The sequence below is a fragment of the Barbus barbus genome (assembly GCF_936440315.1).
Source record: "Barbus barbus genome assembly, chromosome: 1".
NCBI classification, from domain to species: Eukaryota; Metazoa; Chordata; class Actinopteri; order Cypriniformes; family Cyprinidae; genus Barbus; species Barbus barbus.
In genome coordinates this window covers 25,417,975-25,441,200 of record NC_136729.1, presented here as the reverse complement: position 1 = coordinate 25,441,200, position 23,226 = coordinate 25,417,975, and the positions used below count along the sequence as shown (strand labels likewise).

The 23,226-nt window shown below is 39.5% G+C and overlaps 1 protein-coding gene and 1 long non-coding RNA gene across 2 annotated transcripts; both read left to right on the top strand.

The window, feature by feature from the left end:
- Positions 1-328: 328 nt before the first annotated feature.
- LOC306869586 lies at positions 329-4,718 on the top strand. Its single transcript, XR_013784180.1, has 4 exons — positions 329-476; positions 2,731-3,170; positions 3,266-3,412; positions 4,373-4,718. It is a non-coding gene; the product is annotated as an uncharacterized lncRNA (long non-coding RNA).
- A 70-nt stretch (positions 4,719-4,788) lies between these two features.
- Positions 4,789-16,083, top strand: LOC306868715 (5-hydroxytryptamine receptor 5A-like; the record flags this gene model as incomplete). Its single annotated transcript, XM_079415013.1, has 2 exons — positions 4,789-5,496; positions 15,751-16,083. The coding sequence occupies 2 exons, from the start codon at positions 4,789-4,791 to the stop codon at positions 16,081-16,083; spliced, it is 1,041 nt and encodes a 346-aa protein (XP_079271139.1).
- Between the last annotated feature and the right edge of the window lie 7,143 nt (positions 16,084-23,226).

The following is a 23,226-nucleotide window of genomic DNA, read 5'->3' as shown; positions in this document are numbered from 1 at the left end:
AAAAGCAGCTGTAACTGAAATAGGTTTTTGATTGAACTAATTAAATATTAATATAAATCATTTTGTGGAACAGAGCGTTAACGTGATCTAAACTGAATCCATGTCACTTAGATACAACATAACTTTTAATAACTTTTATTCAAGACCGGTAAAACAATGCTCTTGATCTGTTATTAACAATAGTGTACAAATTACCGATGTTTTCAGCATTTTCAGGAGTCTCTTACTCCTAACAGTTTAACGTCCCTAATAAACTGCATGTGATGCAGCTAGAAATCTTCAGCGTAAGGTATGCGCGCAACACCCCTACACCACACATTGGTTCAATCCACATGCGGTGTTGAAGCCTTGACTCAAGTATAGTGTGTTTTTAGATGAAGACGGTTTCAGGTGAGCAGAACAGTTGCGCTCGACAGCCAAAAAGAAAAGCAATCCTGCACTTTTGCAGCATCTTCGTATTGCTATTGTGATTAAGGGTGAGTATTAACAGCTTTAGTAGACATTTGCTGTGTGCAAAGTGTAAATAACGCTATGTTAAGTGCGCTGCATTGGCGACATTTACCATGATACATGCGGACTGTAATGTAGTCCATATCAAAATAAGTGATTTGGGGCGGTCGTTGCGAAATGTTTTTTATTTTTGTCCTGTCCTATAGGATGTAAAGCTCTGAGAAAACATTTGGGTGCTCTTGAAGTGAAGTGTAGACACAACGTTTTTAATGCAGCACATTTAAAGCCTTTGGGATTAAAATATAATGATTAAAAGGCAGATATCAGAAAAGGTAGGAGATAGTTTCTGTCCCCAGTGGATGCAGGAACATTTGATTGGCCCGTGTCGTGAAGCCAGAAGTAAACGCCCGTTATTTTACGTTCATGATCGCTCTCGCTTTAATTTCTGAAATGTGTTGATTTGAACTTGGCAGGTTTGAAGTAGGTTGTTGTTGAAGTGAGATATTTTCGGCAAACTACTGAACAACAGCTTTGTGCTGCTAGTCGCGAGCATTTTCTTAGAAATCAGCTATTGATGCTTCAGCAGCGCGCGAGACCCTCATTTGAGAGACAGAGAGTTTGCACTCATGCTGAGGCATTGATCTAGATACATGAAGCTCCGCTTTTGTGTACAGTATAAATATAATGTCTTGCCACAAAGAACATAACATAGCAATAGGAATAATGTCATGTCGTTAACAGTCGGTCCAACCACGGTTTTAAAACAGAAAATGTCATTAACGTAAAGGGAATAATGTGTCAATAATGAGCGAGTGATGAGATCTTCTTTTTAATGATATTATGTGGCGCATTTGACGCATCTCTCGCTGAACTATTGTCCTCCGTTCACAACAGCTCCTTCAGAGTAAATCCATTGAAGGAATCTCTCTCTCTCTCTCTCTCGTAGGTTTATTGACACAGTAAAACCATGCAGTAAAACCCTCCTCTCATTAGAACAAGTATAATTGGAAATTTAATATTATCACTGTGTATTAATTGTGGACTCTTATTGCTGCTTACTGTTTTGACAAACAAAAGCACTATCCTCTTACACACTAGTTCTGTTCAATGGCTGTCATAATTGCCCTCATTAAGTACTTTTGGTTTATCTAGACACCACAGACCAATCATATAATGCATTTGCATATATTTATAACAATTAAAATTTTTTAAATCAGTTTATTCTCATTAGGTTGTAGTGTGTCTGTGGGGTATTTCTTTATTTGACCTTGTTTAAGCTTTCTTTTCAGCAGGGTCTCAGTGGACACGGACAATTCAATGCACATGATAATATCCAGTGTAACGTCCACGATTTAAATTGCACTGTAAAAATGTGCTTTATGGTAACACATAAACTTACCCATTTTATTCAAGTCAGATATATTAAATTGTATTTATTCAAAATAGCTTGCACTACACTGATTGCAGAGACAACCCCCTGGAGCAGCTTGTGGTTATGTGCTGTGCTCGAGAGCACAGTGATCTCTGTAACTATTCAGTTCCTGCGTCAACTTAATTGGAAATGAACCTTGTGGAATTTATCTGTAGCCACCCTGGGAACTGGTTCCTTGTCTTTCTAATCAGGTTGAAAAGCTAAATGTTGTTGTCAAATATGGTTCAAAACCTTTAAGTACTTAAGAAAAGTTTATGCAGGTTAATTGCTTGAGTTTATCACCCCAAGGACATTGTTAAATATTTAGATAGAATTGAACAAGCCATTAAAGAGTTCCAAGAGCACACCTTATGTATAAAAGAGAATTTCAAAGTATATTGGTACACGGTCTCTTTTCTTTTCTGTCTTTTTCTTTTAGGGAATGTTCTCTCAAATCTGAATATTCTGTCATATTTTCTGTTATACAGAACACTAAAAGTATACAGGTTCAGAACAAAATGGTGCGGAATAAATGATGACAATTTTCATTTTTGAGTGGACAATCCCTTTAATCTCTTACTGTTTACAGTATTTCAGTCTCTGTCATGTGGCATGCTAAGTAAATATGGCTCATAAACTCTAAAACACAATAGAATTATTTTTATCCTCTGAAGCTCGTATAGACACAAAAAGCCAGAAATAAACATCTCACTCTTGTGGCAATGGCTATAAATGACAGGTGTCTTTATCTCAGCATGTGCGTCCAGTGCCCTGGTTGATTTGCTGAGGGGAAACTGTCAGAGATGATTAGTTGAACACAGCCAAGACCATATGCTGAGGGCTTTTCTTGCTGCTGATTATGTGTTTAGGTGCATGTGTGTCCAATTTCATGGCTTTGGGCACAAGCTAATAAAGGAGATGGAGGCAAAGGAGAGCAGGGAAAGATTTAAAGATGACGTGAAGAGATCCAGAGAGACCAGGAAGATGAAAGTGGGTGAAATGATAGGTAAAAAGGATGAATGTTATCAAAAATAATAGTAGGCTATTTTAGCAAGCCGCTATGATTGTCATTTTTGATGTATTTCTTAGATCTTTTCCAGAAATGTCATTTTCTCCTTAGAGTGACTTTGTCATACCAACAGCACTGAGAGAAAATGAGCGGGAATCAGTGTTCCTATGTGCTGGTGTGTGCTAATGAGCCTGTCGAGTGTGGATATTGTGTGTTTCCTCTCTGTTCCTCCTGACAGGACAAACTCCAGACTTACTGATGAGCATGCTGGGTAATGATATGCACTATGGGCAATGAGAGGTGCGTTAATCAACACGAAATGTTTGTTGACACCTCAGTATCTTTCTGTCAGCAATCCCATTTATTTTCTATTTTTATGTTTTGTCTCTTTTCAGCCAAAGAACTACAAGAGTGATTTTTGTGTTAGTTTAATTCTTTTCAAACAGAGGGCAAGCACACACCACAATCAACAGAGCAGAAAACTCAGACCTCTCATTGTTTTCATCACTGATACGACATCACTGATGTAGTGCTGCTGACAGGTATTTGATGTTTTGATGATTCTATCACTGAGCTCTCTTGACAAGCATGCTGGCCTTTGTACTCCTAATCGAGTTTTGAAGGCCAACAGAGGTTCAATTTTGACACGCATAAACCAGGAACTAATGAAAATCAAAGCCTTTTAGCTTTATAATAATGTCTGTCTCTTTGACAGCCTCTGGTACAACAACTTTTGAGCATCAGTGTTGATTGCTGTGCTTTTGGGATAAAGATGCTTCTTCCTGTGGGATAGATCTTTACCAGCTGAAATTATTGCAAGAAAGTCAATATGAAGATAGGCAGTCAATTGAAGTCTCCTGTGTAACTTCAGTTGCTACAAATAATTGAACCGAATCTGTTTCACAAGCACTTAGAACAAACTACATCTAACCCAATAGAGGATTTAAATCCTCAAGGACTCCATGGACCGAATTACTGACAAATAAATAATAAAAGAGCCCTTTTTTTATTAAATAGTCAAAATAATAAAGAATGAGCTTTAAATCATTTTCCCTGTTAGGATTCTATTGTACAGATGACTTGAGCGGCTAAAATAAGAATAAGTCATATCATAAAAAGTCAGGAAATCTGAGCACAAGGCATAACCACGAGGAACAAATGTGCAGTAGAGTGGAATGGAGTAATTATTCATCAGCCCAAGTGTTTTGCATTATTATTCGTCCTTGCTGATTTATAATATTGGTACAGCACAATGGAACATCAAAACAGATGAATATCCCCTTATAGGGGACATTCAGAGGAATGCGAAGTTATACAAAGCTTGCAGTTTGCACTGTTCATGGCCAGAAAGAGACCCTTCACAGTGTGGACATTTGCAGTTATGATGTGATTACAATGTCCTGGCACAAACTGAAATGTTTTCTATTTTATGTGGTCGCTGAATAAGATGATTTTGTGCGATGAACTGACATTTATTTATAGCCTTTTTTCTTGTGTTACAGGATGGAGGATGGCTTCTCACACCCTCCGATATGTGTCCTGAGAACCTCTAAATTGCAGAAGGCTATAAACTCATGATTATCAATGTGTGCAATCATAATGTCATCTATAATCAGTATGGCGGCACTTTAAAAAGGCCTACTACGCGGACTACTTTTTCAGTGACCAGCATACAGAACTGTGAGCTAAAGTACAATAAGCTCTCAAATTGTAGTGCCAAGAACACATGACGCCCACTCAGAAAACAAACTCTTGCAAATATTTTCAAATGAATGAACTTGAAAACATCCAACAAGAAATCTATGTCTGACCTAAAAAAAAAACAGTAAAAAAGTAATCTACTCTGACAGTGGCATTTATTTTCACTTTGTCCTCTAATGAGAGCCAGATATCTATTTGCATACAGTCACATGCTGCAATGACTCAACCCAATATTACAGTTCTCTCAGCTAATATCTCTGGAGGATCCGAATCGGGTAATCTGTACCGTCCATTTTCTGTGTTCAGTGTTCTTACGCTCACTTTGCTGGCCATGCTAGTGGTGGCCACCTTTGTATGGAACCTTCTGGTTTTGGTGACCATCCTGAGGGTGCGCACCTTCCATCGTGTTCCCCACAACCTGGTTGCCTCCATGGCCATCTCTGATGTGATGGTTGCAGGACTGGTAATGCCCCTCAGTCTGGTTAGGGAGCTCTACGGAAGGCGTTGGATTCTGGGTCGGGCCCTGTGTCAGGTCTGGATCTCTTGCGATGTGCTCTGCTGCACAGCCAGTATCTGGAATGTGACGGCCATTGCCCTAGATCGTTACTGGTCCATCACACGCCACCTGGAGTACACGCTGAAGACGCGCAAACAAATCTCCAATGTGATGATTGGCCTCACGTGGCTGCTCTCTTCTGTTATCTCACTTTCACCACTCTTCGGTTGGGGTGAGACGTACTCGGAAGACAGCCTGGCTTGTCAAGTAAGCCAGGAGCCCTCTTACACAGTCTTCTCCACCTTTGGAGCCTTTTACCTGCCTCTCTGTGTGGTGCTCTTTGTCTACTGGAAGATTTACAAGGCTGCCAAGTTCCGCATTGGCTCTCGCAAGACCAACACCATCACACCCATGGCTGAGGTCATAGAGGTAAAAAAAAAAAAAAAAAGATTATTTAAGACTATGTAATACAGTGTCAAACATAAGTTTGCCAACACTTTAAAAACATCTGGATTTCTGCATTGTTTGCTCATAAAATGTGGCCTGATCTTTAACTCAATTAACTTATACTACACAAATAATCAAATTTTTCACTTTTTTATTGAATACATTGAGTAATTATTCACATTGCAGGGAGGAGAAACCTTTAGTAGCAAAACATCCACCAAACATTTTTTGTTGCTGCTTATAGGACTTTTGATCAGTTTTGGACCAATCTGTTTCAGTCGTGGCCTAATGGATAGAGAGTTGGACTTGTAACCTGAAGGTCGTGGGTTCGAGTCTCAGGTCCGGCAGGGATTGTAGGTGGGGGAGTGAATAACCAACACTCTCTCCACCCTCAATATCACGACTGAGGTGAGACCCTTGAGCAAGGCAGCGAACCCCCAACTGCTCCCCGGGCGCCGCAGCATTGGCTGCCCACTGCTCCGGGTGTATGCTCACTACTGTGTGTACACTTGGATGGGTTAAATGCAGAGCACAAATTCGTATGGGTCACCATACTTGGCCACGCACCACTTCCCCTTCCCCCTTCACTATCCGTGCTGTCTTGATAGCACAGCCCTCTTTAGGTTATGACAACATTCAAATGTTTGGCCAGTGCCTGCTATAGCAGTTGCAGCATGCTGCAGAAACCCTCAACCTTCCCCTAGCTCCACCTGTGCAGATATGTTATGCGGTCATTTCATGTACAGTCATGGCCAAAAATATCAGCACCCTTGGTAAATATGATCAAAGAAGGCTGTGAAAATTAATCTGCAGTTAATCCTTTTGATATTTTATTTAAAAAAATTCACAAAAATCTAAACTTTCATTGGAGAATAAGAATTTAAAATGGGGGGAAATATAATTATTAAATAAATGTTTTTCTCTAATACTCATTGGCAACAATTAACTGCACCCTTTTATTCAATAATTTTTGAAACCTCCATTTGCCAGTTTAACAGCTCTAAATTGTCTCCTATAATGCCTGATGAGGTTAGAGAACACCTGACTAGAGATCAGAGACCATTCCTTCATCCTGAATCTCTCCAGATCCTTCAGAGTCCCAGCTCCATGTTGGTGGTGCTTCTCTTCAGTTCACCTCACTCATTTTCTATATGGGTTCAGGTCAGAGGACTGGAATGGCCATAGCAGAAGCTTGGTTTTGTACTCAGTGACCTATTTTTGTGTTGTTTTTGAGGTTTGTGTTTGGATTTATGTACAGTTGGAAGTTCTAAACATGGCCCATTATAAGATTTCTAACAGAGTCAGTCACTTATTGATTTTTTAATCTTTTGGTATTTGATAGAATCCATGATGTCATGTGTCTAAACAAGATGCCCAGGACCTCCAGCAGAAATGTAGGCCCACAACATTAAAAATACAGCAGTATATTTCATTGTACACATGGGGTACTTTTTTATCCCTGTGTTCACCAAACCCATCTTGAGTATTTGCTGCTAAAAAGTAAATTTCATCTGACCATAGAAGCCAGTACCATTTGAAGTTCCAGTCGTGTCCGATAACTGAATATGCTGGAGATTGTTTTTGGATGAGCTAGGAGAATTTTTCTTGAAACCCTCGCAAACAACATGTGGTAATGTATGTGCAGCAGGCGCAATGATATTACGCAGCGCCTGAAAATAGTTCCCGGCTAGGTAACTAGTTATGATATAGATCGGGACTACTTTCAGGCGCTGCGTAATATCACTGCGCCTGCTGCACCCATGGTACGGCAGCAAAGTTCCTTGATTATTACGCCAGAATGAGAGTATAGTTCCTAGCCATATCGGCCCAGAAAATCGCAACTTTTTATTTTCCGTCAGTCTTAGTACATGATGTAACTACAGAGGAGTCAAGTTTTAAATAGGAAAATTATTGAAACTCTTTGGTCATTTTTGAGCGAGATGCTAATGGTCTAATCCGATTCAATGATCTATGCTAAGCTAAGCTAAAAGTGCTACCGTCAGACCCGGAGATCGGCTGAATGGATTCAAAAACAGTCAAACTCAACTGTTTAACTCTAGGGGAGTTATAAAATGAGCCTATTTCCAAAAAAAGTGGAGTGATCCTTTAAGGTTTTCTGACCCCGAGACTCAACTATTTTCTGCAATTCTCCAGCTGTGGTCCTTGGAGAGTCTTTAGCCACTCAAACACTCCTCCTCACCGTGCATTAGGACGATATAGACACCCGTCCTCTTCCAGTCAGTTTCGTAACATTTTATGTTGATTGGAAATTCTTAATTATTGCCCTGATGGAGGAAATGGGAATTTTCACTGCTCTAGCTCTTTTGTTAAAGCCACTTCACTAATTTGTGAAGCTCAATTATCTTTTGCTGCACATCAGAAATATATTCTTTGGTTTTTCTCATTGTGATGGATGATTAAGATCATTTGGGCTTTGTTTTCCCTCCTATTTATATTTCTGTGAAACAGGAAGCCATGGCTGGATAATTTCATGTTCATAATCACCCTGGAGTGCTCAAAATTGTGAATATGAATGGGAATATACTTCAGAGATATTTTACTTATAAGAATTTCTAGGGGTGCCAATAATTGTGTCCAACGTGTATTTGAGAAAAAACATTTCATAATGATATTTCCCCCCATTTTAAATTCTTATTATCCAATGAAAGGTTAGATTTTTGTCCAAGATCAAAACCATTAACATTGCCATGTATACTACCATGCTAAACTCTCCAAGAGTTGTCATAACAGAACTGTTGTCTTGGGTAAACATCAGACATGCCTCAAGTTTTTTGGCAGCAATAGTTATGTTTTCCTTTAGGGAACACCATTCTTGTTCAGTGTTTTTGTGATAGTGGACTCTTGAACAAAGACTTCTGCAGTTTGTAGAGTTTTTGGATGGTCTTTTGCTGTTACTCTTGGGTTCTTTTTCAACTTTTTCGGAATTGCCTTTTTTTTTTCTTTTTTTTCTAAGGAGGTTATGAACATCCAGAATTTTCTACATTTGTCTATTACTGTGGATTCATTAGCAATGCTTTTGTATAGCTTATTCATCTTTTTGCATCTCTGTGGTGCATTTTTAAGCTATTGGGATCAAGGCATGGTTCACACTAACCAATCTGTTAAGAAAAGAACATATTTGTGTAAGTAATCAGGCTTTGTGCACCTTTATTTAAAGGGCAGGGCACCTGCGTGACCCATACTTCCAATCTCATCTCCTTAACTAGCTCCAATTAGCAGAGTTCACTGACTTTTTCACTGACAGCCTGCCCTCTCAATTATCACACAATGTCTTCAATAAAATGTAAAAGAAAACAACTGGTTGTGTGCTAGACAATATTTTATTAGCAATCAATGCAGAAATTCAGATATTTTTAAAGGGTCTTCTAATGTATTCTTGCCACTTAGTGTTTGTGGATGCACCGATAGATAGATATATAGATAGATAGAACTCGTTGAGGAAATGATTCAGTGAGTCACTTATTAAAGATTGCTTACTGTACATGCACTCCGGGTGTATAGGTACTTTTTGAAAATTATTTGTTTATTTACTTTTTAAATCAAGTATATATTTTTTCTTGAAATTGAGACCGTTAAATAGGATCATAGAAGTTTAAGAGCCTTGACTTCGGTTATCTGTTCATACAGACAGTAATCGAGTTGCTCCTGTAAGCTGACAGTTCACACAGGATTGTCAAACACAAACCCCACTGTGGGAACAAGCCATTGAGAGTTAGTGAGGTGCCAAAAGGAAACAAAACGAAGGCTAAAAGACAGAGAATAGAAATGTTTTGGGACCAGTGCAGAGATGATCAAACGTAGCGGAGCTGTTTTCTCATAGGCTCAAACCACAGGAGCTGACACGTGCCCCACAGAGACACACAGTTCCCACCCAACATGCTCATGCCCAGAGTGAGAGAAAAGGATATAATTAGAAGCAGCTTCTCACTGCTTCCTCACACAGAACAGTCATTTGTAAATAATATGCAATTCTGTATTGGCTTTTAAGATTCCCAGATAATGTTCATGTTATTTTAATGGGCTCTACTGTCAGTTTTCAACATATAATAACATTTCAGTGATTAATTCCACATCAAATAACACTACATGACTATGTAACATCCTATTAGTTTAGCATTATCATTAAATTCTCCATATACATTTTAAATTAATCACAGTAAAAATTGAGGCTGGATGTGGCCACCCTTTTTCCTCAAGGGGAAAATGTTCAACTACAATGTTAATGTATACACAATTAAAGCCTAATACCATTTATTTGATTCTTCTGTCGCTCTCATTTTTATTCTATTCTCTTCCTTCTCTGTATGTCTCACCTTTTTATGTCTTTTCTTTTGTCTGCATTTCCAAATTTATCCACGTCAACATAGTGATAAATAAAAAAGTAACAGAGATGGCATTTGATAGTAAAAAAGGCAAACTCCTTAATCCAACCTATATTCTATTATAAAACATTTACAGACATACGGTGTATATATTATAATATTTTTTATTTTAATTGATTTTAAAATTTGAAATAGAAATCTATGTTTGAGTTTCTTATGGCTCACCTTGCTAAATAAAAGTATTAATTTCTAATATTAAAAAAAATGTACAACAGAACATGTACAAAAGCAGTCAATATACATTCAACATTCTCTACATTCATTCAGTTTGAAGAGAGAATGTGGCATCTTTGGGGTTTGTCAGAGACCAACTTTCACTCCTCTTCAGAAAAAAAAAAAAAGATTTTTCATACAGTTTGCATACACATCTTTACTACATTTTATTAGCTTTTTCTGTAATGAATTTTTCCTCAACCTCTCCATCATCTCTTATGTCTTGTTCTACCTTTTGTATGTGCACAAACATACTCACACTCCCCCTTTTCATCTGCGTTTTCAGTGAAAGGTGGAAAGAGTACTGAAAATATATACTCAAGTAAAAGTACCATTACCTTCCAAAAAATGTAGTTTGAGTAGAGTAAAAGTACTTGTCCAAAAAAACTACTTGAGTAAGAGTAAAAGAGTAGCCTATTTAGAAGTACTCATGAGTATTGAGTAGTGAGTACTGATCTGTGGATTCTACCCCGTCATAATAACTGCTCTACATTGCAATTTATACATGTGTGACCCTGGAGCACAAAACCAGTTTTAAGTCGCTGAGGTAAATTTTTTGATTCTTCTTTTATGCCAAAAATCACTAGGATATTAAGTAAAGATCATGTTCCATGAAGATATGTTGTAAATTTCCTACCGTAAATATATCAAAACTTATTTTTGATTAGTAATATGCATTGCTAAGAACTTCATTTGGACAACTTTAAAGGAGATTTTCTCAATATTTAGATGTTTTTGCACCCTCAGATTCCAGATTTTCAAATAGTTGTATCTCAGACAAATATTGTCCTATCCTAACAAACCATACATCAATGGAAAGATTATTTACTCAGCTTTGTATAGATGATGTATAGATCTCAGTTTTGAAAAAATGATATGGTTTTGTGGTCCAGGGTCACCTTTAAAAAACGTTGTACATTCAGTAATTCACATTATTTTGTTTGTCATAAAGAATATCTATAATCCAGCAGTTTTGATTGATTTTGACTGCCAACTCTAAACACATCAAAACAGCACAGAAACAGTATTCAGTTGAAGAAAAGATGAAAGTTATTCTCAGTACAATTATCCCCATTTAAATCATAAAGTTTGAAAAATAGATTTAAAATCATGTGTAAGGCCACTGACAGCATGCTATTGTTGCACATAAAATATTAATGTTTAGAACAGTGCAAATACAAACACCATTAGAAACTCATAGTTCAGCATCACACACCACGATATGGGTTAAAATGAGAGCCCATTTCTCTCCAACTTGATCATTTATGTTACAATTTTAACAAATGCACATTGTTCTAGAAGGATGGCATCATGTATATTACATGTACATATACATTACTCAAATTGTTATGTCGATAAAACAATTTGTAAGGAAAAATGCATTAAATAAAGTATTTCTGGGGAAACTTTTTCAAAAGAAAACACAAACGCACGTCTCTTGCTGAGCCGCGGCGGTCTCGGTGAATCTGCAGCATCCACAACTGAATGCAACAAAAAGTGTTGAAATTGAAATTTGTTTATGCGCGAGTGCACATGCTAAATGAAGGCGGATTGAATAAAATGGATAAAAAAGAGATTAAAAAAGTTTATTAATGAGCTGCAGTTTTATTACATCACGCGCTGACACAGATGCAGTATTAACGCCACAGGTAATCAATAAGGTGCAGATTGGTCCTCAATTTGAGTACAATATTGCAAATCGTTTTACAGTGTTTCCAACACACTTTTTCACAGCGCGCATCACACGCTCAAACTCATCAAAAGTCAACAAGTTCAACAAGCAAAAACTTATCCAAGTGACTGCAGCTGAACGCGCGTGAGAGAGACGAAGCAGCGCAAATCGCGCGGCTCTTAAGTGAATTTACTGAACGTGGCACTTGCGGGAGTTAACACTGTACGCAATACCCGCGACCTCACACCAAATTTCAGGTCGAGTAGATAGTCAAGCATATATACAAATCATTTAGTAAGCAGAAATCCAAAATTTACCTTAACATATTAGAGGAAGATGTGACTGCATTGATGCTTGAGGAATGCACTACCAGCAGCCATGATAGGCTACACAGCAGTTGGCGCTTAAAGTTTTCTATGCACAATTTGATTTGACGAAAGTCACGAGACACTATCTCCCTATCCAATCACATTAATGGATAAAAATAAAATTAAAATAAGCATGTAACGACCACAAACGGAGGAAAATAGCGGATTAAAAGTACCGACACATCACTGAAAATGTACTCAAGTAAAAGTAAAAGTCCACAATTTTTAAACTACTCAAAAAAGTACAATTACTGATAAAACCTACTTAATTACTGTAACGTGAGTATTTGTAATTCGTTACTTCACACCACTGGTTTTCACACAAAATACTTAAGTCCATTATTCTCACTAACGTACACTGATCCAAAAAAGTCATTTAATTGCCTGGTTGCCTGCTTTATCTGTCGAAAAACACACAAACAAACACACATATATGCTGTAATTGTGCTTTGTTCTGTCACCGTACTCTGTGCACTCAACTACAGCCTTTCAAACAAAAAGCTGCTAAAGGAAATTTAAATACTCATTTTAAAAACAAGATGCGATACACAAAGTTTTATTGTTATATACTGTAGTGTAGAATTTAATGTGAAAGTGAATTTATACAGGTATTTATATAGTTGGACATTAAAGATATACAAGTAGTCCTCTGGATAAGCTGTGATTTCGAGGCATTAATAGTTCATAACAGCACTTTAATGTTTTACTGTTTGTATCACTCTGCTTGTCTGTTTGCCCCGTTCTAGAGTATGTGAACATTATGGAAACAGAGTAGAGTGGTGTGAGTTTAACACACTGTCATTATAAGCTTGATGCTTCTTTTAAAACTTTATTTGGCACATAAAAATGTGTGATTATTGCTTAATTATACATGTTGGTGATTTACCAACATAGAGAATCATCTAATATTACCAAGGGCAGTTTTCCAAAAGGCTGGCTGTGGGGCAATTGATCCAAATGCTTTGGGCAAGTTGTGTGTGATTCAAACAATTCAGATGACTTAGTTGGCCATAGTAAACTTTGTAAGCAAAAACAGGAAATCTAATGCTGTCTTTATTTAGAAAGATCACACCTCTGCTTTAGAAACGATGTGAGATTTGTCACATAACATGTGTTGCAGAAGCTACGTCAGTTTCACAAAGCTGGGGAAATCTGCTTTATATTTTCCAGCATTAATGCATGTATGTGGAATGGTCTTAGATAATTTTTCTCCTTACTGTACGGCCCTCACTGTAATTGGGTAAACTGCTTTAAATGTATGCTAACTATGGTGTTGCAGCAGAAAAAACAGTGTCTCGTCGACATTGCAAAATCACTTACCTAACTGTTTTTTGAGGGCTGGCCATATGGGGAATTATCTGAATGTATAACATGTGCTGTGTTCACGCCATGTCACAATTACCATAATTTCTAGATGACATCACGTGACATTCTACTCTGAGCTGTTCACATCCTCGGACTCAGAATTATGTGTTTCTATGGCAACACTATCAATGCCTAATTGAATCTTCGGTGGTCACATGGTACAGGTTGGAGCTCTCTGAAGTTGTAATTATAACTTCTACAAGGACATGAACACTTTTTACAAGTTGGAATCTTGTGATTATGGTAATTACAACATGATGAGAACGCACCTGCAGTGAAGTATCTGAAAGCCATACTCAAGTAAAAGTACAGATACCTTACCAGGAAATAACTTTGGTAGAAGTTGAAGTCACCGTTTAGAATATTACTTGAGTAAATTTCTTAAAGTATGTGATTATTTATTGTACTTAAGTATGAAAAATATTTTTAAAATCTTAAACGTACTTAAGTATTGAAAGTAAAAGTACAAGTAAATGCAAAACGGAAAAGAAGCTAATAAATATATTGTCATACACAGCTTGAGTAGCAAGATTGTGTTCAGTTTTAACTCTTTCTTCGATTTTGTATGTTTGAGTAAGAATAAGAAGCACTTCATCCAGTTCTTAGTGTCTTTCATTCCAACATAAGAAAACATTTCTGGAATCTGCATCTGAAATAGCATTTAGATGTATTTACACAGTTTAATGTATCTCACAGGGGACATGGATGCATTTAAACTGCAGTTACAGATGCATAAATAGGCCTAATATTTTGTTTTTAGCATAAAATGTTGAATACTGATATTTAAAATAATTTAAGCCATGAAAAAAATAGTCAATGTGAAATTAAATGTAATTTTTCATTCAAATAGCTGATTCATTCAATAAGTAAACACCATCCATTGCTCAGAGACGCAAAACAGTGCTATATGCTCTTTGCTTGGAACCAGAGCCGATCCTCCCTATATGCCAGGGATGTCAAACTCAGTTCCTGGAAGGCCGCAGCCCTGAAGAGTTTAGTTCCAAATCTGCTCCATCACACACATCATGTACTTTTCAAATAAGCCTGAAGGACTTGATTAGCTGGATCGGGTGTGTTTAATTAGGGTTGAAGCTAAACTCTGCAGGGCTGTGGCCCTCCAGGAACTGAGTTTGACACCCCTGCTATACACAGAATACGCAAGCTGCGTAGGGCCCCCAAAACACCAAGGGGCCCCCTTGCTCTCAAAGATGTTATAATTTTAGTTTCGTTTTTGAATTTGGCCAGCGGTTATGAAAACATGAATGATCATTTCTTTTAATGCAGTGCGCTGTCACGCTCTCTACGTAAAAATCAACCAAATCATGTAACGTGAAGGTTGTACAGTCTCTTGCTCCAACTTAATTTTTATTGCAAATAAATGCCTTTCCGGTGCAATATGAGATTTGAGAAGGAAGAAAAAAAGTTCGGCAAAAGGCGAGCTCGAACTCAGGTCGATCGCGTCAAAAGCACGCGCCTTACCATCTCCACCATTGAAAATGATTCAAAGTGAGCGTCTTTTTTTAATCTTGACTAACTCCACCCACCAATGCGTGATTGGGTTAGTGTAAATAGCCTTTGCCAACAAGGCGGGCTATTTGCACTTTGAGGCTATAAGGCTATATATAGGCTATAAGAAATAAACTCATTATAAAATGCACAACACGTTGGTTACACTTTCAAGAAGGCTACTTAGATTTGTGTATATAAAAATTTCCCAGCAGAAGTATGTTTGTTAACAAGTCAACTTTGTTAATTATTGTGTGTTCGGGGAGGACTTAGACCATAATATCAGTGTGATCTTGCGCTATTTCCTTATCACTTCTCGTGTGCGTTTGGCTGTAGTCTGCGGACCAGACAGAGTTGTCGGTGATTCTTCCTATTGTAAAGTCATGCAGTGTGTAACCTCCTGTAGCCGATACATCGTGCAATGTGTACACAGCAGCGACCGAATGCTACCCCCAGATAGTCGTGCAGTGTGAAAACAACGGTGATCTGATGACTTTGAAAATTGTGCAGTATGAACTCGGCATAAGCAACAAAGAAAGTGGATATAGGTTGTAGGAAAGCTAAAAACGTTGCCTTCTATCAGACAGTGACAAGCCATTTAAGCTTTTAAGATGAAAAATAAAGTCTTTTATGAGCAAATTCTTTCAAATGTGTACTTCATTAACACTACCAATACATTTCTTCATCATCCTGTTTGTTTTTCTGCCAGGTTAAGGAGGCTGAACGACAGCCACAGATGGCCTTCACAGTTCGTCACGCTACTGTATCTTTCCAGACTGATGGCGAGACGTGGCGAGAGCAAAAAGAGAGGAGAGCGGCTCTGATGGTGGGCATCCTGATTGGTGTGTTTGTGCTTTGTTGGATTCCCTTTTTCCTTGCTGAGCTCATCATTCCGCTCTGTTCATGCGACATTCCTCCTGTCTGGAAAAGTGTCTTCCTCTGGCTGGGTTACTCAAACTCCTTCTTTAACCCACTCATCTACACAGCATTTAACAAGAACTACAACAATGCATTTAGAAACCTTTTTTCCAGACAGCGATGAGGAACAGAAAGACCAGAATGAAAACCTTTGGGTTTTATGAGTAGAAAGTGAGAAGAGCATCAAAAGAAGCCGTCTTCTCAGTTCAGATACAGAAGATACAAAAGCAATGCACTCGCTCTAACCTTTGTTCCAGGAGGAAAGGGGGTTTCCAACACTCATCAAAAAACCTACAGGCCTGGTGTACAGATTTTCACCTGCTGGTGATAATATCTGTCTGTGGCTGCTGCTGCTGATGTCTTAACAGATAGTGCCCAACTTGTCTAACCATTAAGTCATCAGTGCTGAGATAATGCAAGTCTGCTGAACCATCCAAGTGTCCCCTCTAGCAAAACTGAACCACTCATTCGGAGGCTGAGCAAACTATCTGGTCCTTATCATTTCTGTGCACTCTTGAGAGAGAAACCATGGATGTTTTCCATAGTTCTGAAGGATGTGAAACATCAAAGCCATTTTTATTCTAATTGCCCATGAAGACACAAAGTAGGCATATGTACATATTATGAAAATCTGGCCTAATTGACCATATGCACGATTACTTCCTGGTTTTGAATAAGCCAGCTCAGTCATTTCCGGTCAATTGTACTGTGCCATAAGGGAGCGCCCTTTGCTCGTTTCTCTACATAAAACGTTTCTCCAAATTGTGTTCATGGCTGAAGGCAAGATGTTGATTATGGAGAATACCATTATGATGTCATTTAAGAGATTAGCCTAACTGCCAAAACAGTTAAGATAGTGTTTATTTGTCAGCATTAAATGTACAGTTACATGAGTATACTTTTCTGGGATTAGGTTACGTGACTATATATATAAATGTATATGTTCTTTAATAACATAAAACAGTATGTTAATTCCGCTATCATTATTTATGGTTGAAGTTATTTTGTTTCTCAGTTTCTGATGGGAATGAGGCAGGAGAGATTTCTGTGAGAGTCTCTACCTATATATAGCACATATAAAATGAGCTTCACCGGAAGATTACGAGTTGGCTTATCTTTATCCGGAAGTTCTAAATAGTGCTCCGTGCATTGGCCATTCATATCCTTTCGCTCCTTAAAAATTATCTGGCTAAGGAGCAGTTTATATTTCCATCACATTTCCTTTCATTAAATTAATTTTTCCTTAAAGTCGATGTGCAAAAGATGTACAAAGACGAGACATGATTTCAGGTGAGGCATGAGCCCCTTTCACACAGTAATACCAGTAAATTGCCGCAAAATGACCAGAACGCCTTTACCGGTAAATTAAAAAATGCGCTGTTCCAACGCTATCTCACTGCAATTCGTACGTATTTTACGAGGTGGCTAATTCGTACGAATTCATACGACCTCACTCGTACAATTTAGTACGATTTGTCTAAACCCCAGTGACGGGTAGGTTTAGGGGCGGGGTTAGGTGTAGGTCATTCGTAAAATACGTATGATTAAGCAAAAATCGTATAAATTTGTTGTATGAATTCGTATGAATTAGCCACCTCGTAAAATAGCTCCAGAGGCTGTTTCAAGGCTCACAGTCACATCCAAAGCCGCCTATAGCGAGTATCATATTGAGTTATTTTACGTAGTTTGTTTATTTGTTGTACTTAAGTGGCCAAATACACACAAAATTACACAAAAATGGCCGTCCTGGCGAGTATCCAGGTTTTTTCTTAAGTAAATGTGAACAGTTGAAAAAAACAAAAACAAAAAACAGTTATGTTTACACAAATGCAGAGGCCTGTGCGACGGACATGGGAAAGTGTGGAGTGAATGCGTCATCTGCGTCAGTGTGTTATGATTGGCCCGGAGTAGAGTCTTACGTCAGCGCGTTCTGAACTCATACGTGCTCATACCGATAATTTTCCTTCTGCGTTCACACACAGCAGAATTCCAGCAATTTACTGGTAATGTTACAACTTCTCATACCGGTAAATTGCCAGAACGAATTTACCGGTATTTTTGAAAAGGTCCTATTCACACATGATCTCTTTACGGCAATTTACCGGTAATTTTCCAGAAAACTCTGTATGTGTGAAAGGTCTTATGATGTAATAAAGTGAAATGGAAATTTTGAACAAAATAGTTGACCTCATAAATGTTGTTGTTTCCAGGCAGCACATCTCAGCATTTATGTACATTGCCATGAATGGATTCTGCTTTCCTATACCATTGCGGCAGAGTAAACTGGACATTACATGAAATGAAATGTAAATATGCCTGCAATTCCTTTGTGATGGGAGCTGTTAAATAAAATATATTGATCCGGCATTCAAGGTCATTGAAGATACAGGATAATTACTCTGCTTATTGGTTATCAATAATTGGAGGATCAGTAAATAAAACAATGTGAAAAGCTCAATGTCTCTCAATAGTTCTTTATCTTTATAATTGGAGAAGGCTTTCTGATTTTGTATTGCCAGAATCTTGTCCACACACGTCCAGAGCTGAATTTTGTTATCATCCTCACTGAAATGGCTTATTATATTAGCAAAAATGCCTTGCTAAAAATGAATAAGGTGGTCAGTGACAGCTTTTTTATGCTCCCAGCAGTTATCACAATGCTTCCAGCAGTTATCACAATGCTTCCAGTGCATGTGCAGAGAATCACAACAAGTATGAGAACACTGATCTCACCCCATCTCTTTGAAATACTATCCATGTTTCAAGACTGTCCATCAATTTGTCAGTTCATCCATTATCCTTACACTCACACTCTTAGAAGAAAAGGTTCTATCAGGCTTTACATGTTTGGAACCCCTAAAAGGTTCTATATAGAACCCTTTTTAAGGGTTCAATCAAAATAACCGTTTAGGGTTCTTCGTAACCAGGAAAAAGGTTCTATATAGAACCCTTTAGGGGTTCCCATCATGGCATCATTCTTTGGATTTATGTTAATGTCTGTAACTGTTGCACTATGGATTGCTGTGCTATATATTGCTTGTCACAGTAAATGCTAATAAAAATGTCTTAAAAAAATGATCACACAAAACCTTGATGTGTTATGCTTATGGATATTTCAGTTTTTCTAGTGATAAATTAGTTATATGAGCTGTTTAAGCCTTAAAATTGAATTAAAACAAAACTCAAATTAAATCCAAAGAATGATGCCATGATGGGAACCCCTAAAGGGTTCTATATAGAACCTTTTTCCTGGTTACGAAGAACCCTAAACGGTTATTTTGATTGAACCCTTAAAAAGGGTTCTATATAGAACCCTTTAGGGGTTCCCATCATGGCATCATTCTTTGGATTTAATTTGAGTTTTGTTTTAATTCAATTTTAAGGCTTAAACAGCTCATATAACTAATTTATCACTAGAAAAACTGAAATATCCATAAGCATAACACATCAAGGTTTTGTGTGATCATTTTTTTAAGACATTTTTATTAGCATTTACTGTGACAAGCAATATATAGCACAGCAATCCATAGTGCAACAGTTACAGACATTAACATAAATCCATGTTTCTTTATTTATTCATACTTTTTAAAATCATTTTTACCTGTCTAAAATAGCACTCTCCGTTTTAGAAATATCGTTTTTTCAACCCCCTCCACCTTACTCACCCATCCAACATGTCAGTCACGAATATATGTTACATTTACATTTATTCATTTAGCTGACGCTTTTATCCAAAGCGACTTACAATTGCTATATATGTCAGAGGTCGCACGCCTCTGGAGCAACTAGGGGTTAAGTGTCTTGCTCAGGGACACATTGGTGTCTCACAGTGGATTCGAACCCGGGTCTCTCACACCAAAGGCATGTGTCTTATCCACTGCGCCATCACCACCATGTTGATTGCTAAGAAACCACAAAAAACAACAACAACTGAATGGAACGTTAACTTGCACAAATAAATAAATTTAAAGTTAAAAATTATTTCTTTTTTTAATAAATACATGAGTAAAGTTAGAATGTGAAAAGTTTGTCATCAAATAGTACCGGTATATTAATGACACTCTTATTTTGCATCTCACCACCAGGTCATTACCCTTTACCTTAAATAAATGTCAAGTATTTACTCCACATTCTCCTATAAACCAAGTAGTCTGACTTTATCTTTTTTTGTATGCTGCAATTTTCCCCAATTCTGTAACCCATGAAAGATGGTGAACCACATGTTTCAGAAAAGGGAGCTAAAAGACTAACTATAGTATTGTTTTTAAATTTATAAGCATTAAATATAAATTTTACATTCAGATAAGCATTTAAACAATAAAAACAAAGGACCCATGACAATTTCCGCACTGGGAAGGGCTAAATAGTGCTGATTGAAATTAACTGAGTGATGGCTTTTGGATGCTCCATACTGAACAAAAAGTAGACCGCAAACCCATACTTCTGGCATCTCTGTGTTACTGATCAGTGACGCATCCATTTTGATGCTAACTCTCCTTGCGATGAGTAGGCTTGACATCCTAAGATGGGGATACAAGTCAGAGAAACATTTATTAGAACTATGGAGAGTACAGTACAACAGGAAAAAGAAAGGAATCTCTCACAATTAAATCAAATCTTAAAACTTACTTGAATTGGTTAGGAGTGTGGTGTTTTCATCTGTATGTTGATGAACAAACAAGTAATGCTGCACTCAAGAGTCCAGACCTGCAGTGACCGTGCAAAATATGCATTTATTTATCAATCAATCATAAGAACCTGCATGATAAAACATGGAAAATAGAAGAAAAAAGTTATCAGTAACTTCAGATTAGCGGATTGATGAGTTTCAGCTGGTACTGTGAGGAAAAATAAATAAATGTACCTTTCACGAGTTCACACTTACATATATTTAGCACGAGTAAGGTAATGCGTATTTGGCGTGTATAGTAATGCGTAGTTGGCGTGCTGTCCTGGGGAAGGGCTCCGGGCTCAGGAATGGCCCGACCCCAGAGTACCCCCCCATAGTGTGATGAGAACTCTAGTGATACCTTCTTTGAGTGGAGAAGGGGTGGAGGAGGGATGCTGATTATCCGTCGAGTGAACAGAGGTATGTCAGCTGTATTTATAGCCGGACATTGATTAACTGGAGTGGGAACCTCCTGTGTTAATTAGGCTAAGTATCTGACGCGCTCCTCCCGAACCTTGTTAATAAAACATCATTTCACGAGTTCACACTTACATATATTTAGCACGAGTAAGGTAATGCGTATTTGGCGTGTATAGTAATGCGTAGTTGGCGTGCTGTCCTGGGGAAGGGCTCCGGGCTCAGGAATGGCCCGAACCCAGAGTACCCCCCAAAAAGCAATTGTAATAGACAGCCGCCAGACTAAGAACCCCCCAAATACGCACTGATGTCTGGCGGGAGATAGTTTTGAGAATCGCTTGTATGATAGGCCAAATTTGCGTGCTCCGTGGGAGCCGTTTGGCATAGGATGTGTAGGCTCGACCGGCCGCTGGTGGATTGCGTGGTTGGTGCTCGGTCGGGTGCTCGACAGTGTGCTCACTGGGTTGGAACGGGTGAGCCCTACTGGCCGATGGAGGAGGAGCAGCGTCATTGTGGCCCTGACCGGTGGGGCCCGCGTTGCCTTGAGTGGAGCAGCTCACAGAGTCGGCGTGCGGGCCCTGCTGGCCGTTAGCCCCCGCTAATCAGAGGACGGAGGGCAGGTAGCTGACCGAGAGAGCCCATGAAGCCTCCGACTGGAGATCAAGACTCCGGATGTCGGATGAGTGGGTCCTATCGGCCTGACAAGATAAAAAGAGTTTGGGACGCCCGGCAAGGACGCTCTCACGACATCCGACGGGAGATCAAGACTCACGACATCGGATGGATGAGCCTTGCTTGCGGGCGTCGAGTATAGGAGCCCAGCCGGGAGAACTCTCGCCGACGTCTGACGTGAGATCAAGACTCGCTGTGTCAGACGGGTAAGTCTCGCCGGGCAGGTAGGGAGAAAAGGAAAACCGGTACTGGGAGGGCTCTCGCAGCATCCGATGGGGAGATCAAGACATCGAACGGGTAAGCCTCGCCAGGCGGGGTAAAAGGTGTGAGGTTTTGGCTGAGAGGTTCGGACAGCGTTCGGCTGGCGGGACGAGACCCTTGGCATCAAACGGCTGGGCCTCGCTGACCGTCGGACGGAAGGTTAAGTAGGGCGGCCGGGAGACTCTCGCCGACGTCCAACGGGAGATTAAGACTCGCTGTGTCGAATGGGTAAGTCTCGCCGACCGTCAAAGGATAGAGTAGTTTAGTCTAGCTGGGAAGCTCTCGCCGTCGTCCGACGGGAGATCAAGACTCGCTGTGTCGGACGGGTAAGCTTCGCCGAGCGTGGGACTTGAAAAGGTAAGGTTGTCTGGTCGGGAGGCTCTTACTGACGTCCGACGGGAGATCAAGACTCGCTGTGTCGGACGGGTAAGCCTCGCCGGCCATAGGATGGAAAATGGAAGGTTGTCTGGCCGGGAGGCTCTACGTCATCTGATGGGAGATCAATACTCGCTGCATCGGAATGGTTAAGCCTCGCCGGTGGCAGACTGAAAGCCAAGATTTCCTGGCCGGAGGCTGTTTTAGCGTTCGACGTGGTTCGATACTCGCGGCACGAAAGGCAAACGTCACCAGTAGTTGAAAGAGAAACGTATTCTGAAGGCTCTTGTTGCGTTTGACGGGAGATCGAGACTCGCGGCGTCGGTCGGAAATGCGTCGCCGCGCGAAGGACGGGAGGGCAGAGTTATGTGGTCGGGAGACTCTTGCCGACATCCGACGGGAGATCAAGACTCGTTGTGTCGGACTGGTAAGTCTCGCCGACCGTCAAAGGATAGAGTAGTTTAGTCTAGCTGGGAAGCTCTCGCCGTCGTCCGACGGAAGATCGAGACTTGCTGTGTCGGACGGGAAAGCTTCGCCGAGCGTGGGACTTGAAAAGGTAAGGTTGTCTGGCCGGGAGGCTCTCGCCGGCGTCTGATGGGAGATCAAGACTCACGGCATCGGACAGGTAAGACAGAAAGGTAAAGATGAGTGGCCGGGAGGCTGTTGCCGACGTCCAACGGGAGATCAAGACTCGCTGTGTCGGACGGGTAAACCTCGCCAACCCTAGGATGGAAAAGGTAAGGTTTGTCTGACCGGGAGGCTCTCGCGGCATCCGATGGGAGATCAATACTCACTGCATCAGAATGGTTAAGCCTCACCGGTGACAGACTGAAGGCCAAGACTGCTTGGCCGGAAAGCTGCTTTAGAATTTTT